General features: G+C 58.5%; 1 protein-coding gene across 1 annotated transcript; it reads left to right on the top strand.

The window, feature by feature from the left end:
• The first annotated feature begins 385 nt into the window (after positions 1–385).
• On the top strand, positions 386–2,846 carry LOC143642066 (sperm motility kinase 2B-like). Its single transcript, XM_077110158.1, has 3 exons — positions 386–628; positions 923–2,540; positions 2,776–2,846. Exons 1-3 carry the CDS (start codon positions 386–388, stop codon positions 2,844–2,846), a joined length of 1,932 nt encoding a protein of 643 aa, XP_076966273.1.
• The last annotated feature ends 2,812 nt before the right edge of the window (positions 2,847–5,658 follow it).

The raw sequence follows: 5,658 nt of genomic DNA, 5'->3' as shown, positions 1-5,658 counted from the left end.
TGTGGGTTCCAAAGGAGCCAGCCCAGGCTCTATGGACAGAGCAGCGGGAAGGGACCGGGGCATCAGGGACGCCTCCATCTCTCTGCACCCCAGGAAGGGCACCTGCTGGCCCTAGGGTTCTTGGCTGGCAGGTTCGGCCTTCATCCCTGGAAGGTGACCCAACCTCTCTCTCCCCTGTAGGCTGCAGGAAGGGTTCTGGTGAGTGACCTGATAGGACCTTGTGGGGCAATGATGAGGCAGGTGCCCTGCCCTGGCCCCCACACCTCACAGAGGTCGGGAATGTGGTCCTGGAACTCAGGGGGCAGAGCGTCCCGTGACAGTGTCCTTGCATAAGGGGACTGCTACCACGCTCTGGACGCCAGTCTGTCTGAATTGGAGGAGACGGATGCTGAATAGCTCCAGAAGACCTGGGCTGGGGTCTTCACGGGGCAAAAGCCACGACAGAGTTGTGTACTGGCGAGGCACGGCCCCGCGCTTGGTCCAGCTCCTCCTTTCTCAGCAAGCAGAGGTCGGATTCCTGAACACACGGGAGCACCAAGGTTCCACAGACCCTCCTTGTTCTGACCAGGAAGGTGGCCAAGACCCGGAGGCCCGAGTGGGAGATGCCACCGTGGGCCACCCCCCGGGTGTGAGTGGGCCACTCCTGGCTGTGTGTGACCTCACAGGAGCAGCATTGTGAGGCACTTGAGCCAGCGGGGATATAAGGCCCGGCCGAGGTGGGGAGCTTGTCCACAAGCACAGGAAGCTCTAGGCAGTGACCTGTGGGACTCCCATAGTTAGCGCGTTTGGTGGTTGGTGGTTTGGTGGTTTGGTGGTTCTGGTTGCGGTCTCGGGTTGGTTCTTTGATTTGGGGCTTTCTGTTGGGTTTTGTTGTGTTAGTTTTGCTTGTGTTCTTTGCTTTGTTTGTTGTGTTTGTTTTTAGCTAGCGGCCTTAGTGGGCGTGGGGTGGAGGATGTCTAGAGAGAGCAGTGAGCGTAGTGCGGTGCAGAGGGTGTGGCGGGACCTCGCGGCCAGCTCCTCCTTGGAGGAAGCCCTGACAGGCCGCTATGAGCCCCTGGGGGTCGTCGGGCAGGGCAGCTTTGCCAAGGTCTTCCTGGCCCGACACATCCTGACGGGGACGAAGGTGGCCGTGAAAGTCCTGCAGAAGGGGGTGGGGGCCACCTTGTCCTGGGTCTTGTCGGAGCTGGACATCATGAAGGACTTGGAGCACCCGCATGTGGTGCAGCTGCTGGAGATCGTGGAGACCCCCAGCACTGCCTACGTGGTGATGGAGCACATGGCTGGGGGCCAGCTGGGCCAGCACATCCCGGAGGTTGTGGGCCTGTGGGAGGACGAGGCCCGCATGCTCTTCCGGCAGGTGGCCAGCGCCGTGGGTTACTGCCACGCGCAGGGCATCGCGCACCGGGACGTGAAGGCGGACAACGTGCTGCTGGATGCCGCGGGCCGCGCCAAGCTGTGCGACTTCGGCCTGGCCTGCAGGTTCAGAGCTGGAGAGAAGCTGGGCCTGCTCTGCGGCACCGTGGCCTACTGGGCCCCGGAGCTGCACCGGCAAGAGCCCTACGATGGTCCAGCGGTGGACGTCTGGAGCCTGGGTGTCCTCCTGTTCCTCATGCTCACGGGCTGCATCCCGTTCACCGGGGCCAGTTATGCGCAGGCCAAGGAGCAGGTGCTGCAGGCCAGGTACCACCTCCCGTTCCACCTGTCCCTCGAGGCGCAAAGCCTGGTGTCCTGGATGCTGACCCTGGAGCCGGCACACAGGCCCACGCTCCAGCAGATCCTGGGGCACCCGTGGCTGAGCCAGGATGGGGATCGCTGCCCGAGTCCTCCCGCTGAGCTGCTCCCCAAGCGCCCGGACACCTCCATCCTGCTGGCCATGCTGGACCTGGGCTACGGGCTGCAGGAGACCTGGGTGTCAGTGGCCACACGCCAGTTCAACGAGGCCATGGCCACCTACCTCCTGCTGGGCCACCAGAAAACCCAGGGGGCGGGTTGCCAGGTGCGGCTGCAGATACCTGGGTGGCCACAGGTGGGGCCTTGCCCGTCCCAGTCCATCTTCTCCAGCTTGACTCTGGGCCCAAGGTGGGGCGTCAGCAGGCCAGCCATTCGCTCCTGGCCCCTCTCGGCCTGTGAGCAGCAGCAGCAGCAGCAGCAGCAGCCTGAGGAGCTCAAGCCTTCAGGGCAGGTGGGCAGCAGGAGAGCCAGCCTGCCAGCCATCATGCTGTGCAGCCTGTCGGCCAGCATCCCTGCTCCAGGCCCCACCGCCCCTCTGCCCGGGTCCTCCCAGGCCCTGGCACAGGATCCAAGCTCCTACTCCACCAAGCAACCCCCGACTGGAACCAGGACCCCTGGCCTGACCCGTGACACCACCAGGGGATGGAGGGGAGTGGTCCGGAGGATGGCCACCTGTCTGGCGAGGCTGTGCTGCTGCTTGAAGACCCCCAGAACCAGCTCCGGACGCTCCAACAGAGTGGCTCCTGCAGCTGGAGGACCCGCGCCACCACCAGCACCGAGGGACCCCCCGGAACCTGCCCCCACCAGAGGTCAGGCCCTCAGAAGATTCTTCAAAAACAGAGTGGCTCCCTGGCCAGCGCCCAGCTGAGACGCCCACGGAGCCGAGTAGGTGGAGTAGTGCCGCCTTCTCATGTGCCTTGATGAGTGTCATTTCCAAAGGATGCATGGACACCCTCTGCCCTTGGGGGGAGCCACCCGGGTTAGGTCCACCTGGGCGCCACAGGGTGGGCAACTCTGACTCCTAGCCCTTCTCTGTGTCCACAGACAGGTGGAGCGAGAAGTGCAACCTGCCCTGGCCGCCGCCTCTCGGAACCCTCAGGCAGGAGGACACCTGAAGACACCCGGACACCAGTGGGCCCCTACGCCCCACCCGGATCCCACATCAGGGACTTCTCCTTGGATATGTGCCGCAGCCCTGCTCTACTCTGCTCTCCCACCCACCCTCTGGGGCAGAGATGCTTCCCAATAAGCTCTTTATCCTTTCCCGCATCCCACGGATCTTGGAATAAATTTAGTGCTCCGTGGGGATCAGCTGTTGCGTTCCTTGGCCGCCTCCTGGCAGCAGTGAGAGAGTGGGTGGTGGTGTCACAGTGGGGAAGGTGTAAGGGAGCAGTGACAGGAAGCCCTCCGGAGGTCCCCAAGGGCAACACGTGACCCAGAGTGGTTCCAGGGGAGGAGACTGACTGCAGGGGAGGAGGCTGGGGGGGCAAGGAGAAAGGCAGACCTTGTGCCTGACCTGACACTGATGGTGCCCGGTCACCACTTTCGGAAGTGAACCATGGACAGGAGGAGCCACAAGCCCAAGCCCATCCTGGGGTGACACCCAGATTGGCATGAGGAGGGCCCCATGTCACAGGTTCCGGGGGCAGTCAGAGTAGAGCTGTGGGTGCCTCCCCCAGAGTGGCTTGCTCCCTCCTCTGAATGTACCTTCCAGGGGCTGGCTCTTGCCCTGGTGAAGCTTTATCCTCTCTAGATCTTCGGCTGCGTGGGACCGTCCCTGTGAGCATCCTGACCCAGGGACGGGCCCTTCAGCCTGCCACCCTGAGCTCCCCAGGGCTGCTGAGCAGGGAGCAGGGCCACCTATGGGCAGGGGAGCTGGGGCGCAGGTGTGGGCAGGGGAGGGTGTGTTTCCATTTGATGTGGGTCAGAGATCCCAGTCTGATGTGAATGGAGGGCAGCCTCACTTCCATCCTGTACTAGATGCAGACCCCACCCCCTCCCCCTGGGTCTCTGATGTCACAGAGCCACCCGTGTGTTCCTGGTGGGTTTGGTACCGCAGACCCTCCACTGAGTCTTCTGAATTGGTCCCTTCCCCGTGGACAAGAAAAGTGAGGCCAGCTTTTGTACTTGCCAGGAACAGACCTTTCCAGAGACCCCTGTGTCTTCACCCATCCCTGAGTCCCTGCCTAAGGTCGTTCAGTCCACCAACAGGGACTCCTCTTATGAAGGGCAGGTGCAGGGGAGACTGAGTCCCTTGGTTTCCCAGGGCCGTGGTTGGAGGAGTGTGTTTCTCCAAAAGTGCTTTTGAATCTCCCCTGCCCTTGGAGGGTGTGGTGTTGTGGTCCTTCAGGAGGGTGAGGCCCTGGGGCCCTGTCTCCCTGAGGGGATGTGCACCTCAGGGCTGGACCTCCTCTGGCCGGCAACTAGGCCCTGGTTCTACCCTCTGCACCACACATGGTGGCGCTTGGTCTCAGGTGTGCTCATGCACGCGCGCACACACACACACACACACACACACACACAGGAACACACAGAGACACAGACACACACATGTCATGGTGGGCAATGTGGTGACTGCCTTTCTACTTGTGGGTTGGGGAGGCCGAGCAGGGGCATTGCCAGTTCAAGATCTGCCTAGGCAAGTGTGTGAGATCCTTTGTCAAAGACACCAGAAAGGGTGGGAAAGTGACTCAGGAGTCCAGTGCTGGCCTCAGCAAACTTCTAGCTGCCAGCTGATGATTGGCTCACAGCGACCCTAGCAAACTTCTAGTTGCCAGCTGATTGGCTCCCCTTCAGTGATGCTCATTAGGCTGTTTCCTGGCCCTTTCAGACCACGGAGGTGCTCAATGGGGGACTTTTTTTTGGCTCTGCCCACACAACCCAGCCAATCAGCCTCAAGAGCAGGAGGAGAGGGGGTGTTGAGAGGCTTGTGGGAAGCCGGTGGTTGCAGTTGGGCTCTGAGGGGATTCCTGAAGAGCTCATGTTGTGGCGTGTGTTTGTGTGTGTTCTAAACATAAAGTTCGTTTCTGCTTGACAAGTGGCTCCTGAATTATGCCCAGCCAGACTTCGGCAACTGCTCAAACCTATAAGCCTTTTTTTGATTTTAAATCATGGATCACGGTGCCAAAGAGAGGTGGGTATCCTTTCTCCACCAAGAGCACTCCCTGGTCCGACAGCCTGGCTCAGGTCAGGACAGCAGCGTTGTACACACTAGTTCTGTTAAAGACAAACCACTAATTCCAGACCATTTTACTTTATTTTTACACAATATATATTTTTTTTTAATGTGGTGCTGAGGAACGAACCCAGTGTCCCATATGTGCAAAGCAAGCACTCTGCCACTGAGCCACAACCCCAGCTCCAGAACCATTTTAAAAAGGAGAACTCAGTGACCTTCAGTACCTCCCTCAAAGTCTTATCATAAATCACAGTAATTCAGAGCATATGGCAGTGGCCTGAAGGCAGATATCTATCAAATACAAAAGCATGAGATATCAGATATAGCAGAGGCGCAAACGTGTTCCAATTGTCTTGGTCAAGGTGGCAATGAATCAGTGGAGATCCCACTCTTCCAAACAAATGTCCCAGAACTTGGATATCCAAATACAAAAGTGAAGCCTTGGTCTGTACACTAAATCTGTGGTGCATAATAAGTGAGTTTTGTATATAGTATTTTGTATAATCTATGAAATACATAGAAGAAAACCCTCATATTCTGGGTTAATTGGGCACTAAATGCAGAAAACAAAGAAAAGATTGATAGAACTAACTTTGCCAAATTTCATAACTTCTGCTGTTTGAAGCACACTGCTATGGAAGTGAAAGACAAGCCACAGATTAGGAGGAAACGTGTGCAGACGTATCTGGGGAAGAGCACATATCCATCATGTATGAAAAACCCTTACAACTCGATAATAATGCCTGCAA

This window comes from Callospermophilus lateralis, chromosome 8 (genome assembly GCF_048772815.1).
Source record: "Callospermophilus lateralis isolate mCalLat2 chromosome 8, mCalLat2.hap1, whole genome shotgun sequence".
Classification (NCBI taxonomy): Eukaryota; Metazoa; Chordata; class Mammalia; order Rodentia; family Sciuridae; genus Callospermophilus; species Callospermophilus lateralis.
This window is presented reverse-complemented; position numbering and strand designations above follow the sequence as displayed.

Coding starts and splice junctions, on each gene's coding strand:
- LOC143642066 (XM_077110158.1), top strand. CDS start 386: ATGCTGAATAGCTCCAGAAGACCTGGGCTGGGGTCTTCACGGGGCAAA. Junction 629..922: donor CCGTGGGCCACCCCCCGGGT/GTGAGTGGGCCA, acceptor GTTTGTTTTTAG/CTAGCGGCCTTAGTGGGCGT. Junction 2,541..2,775: donor GGAACCTGCCCCCACCAGAG/GTCAGGCCCTCA, acceptor CTGTGTCCACAG/ACAGGTGGAGCGAGAAGTGC.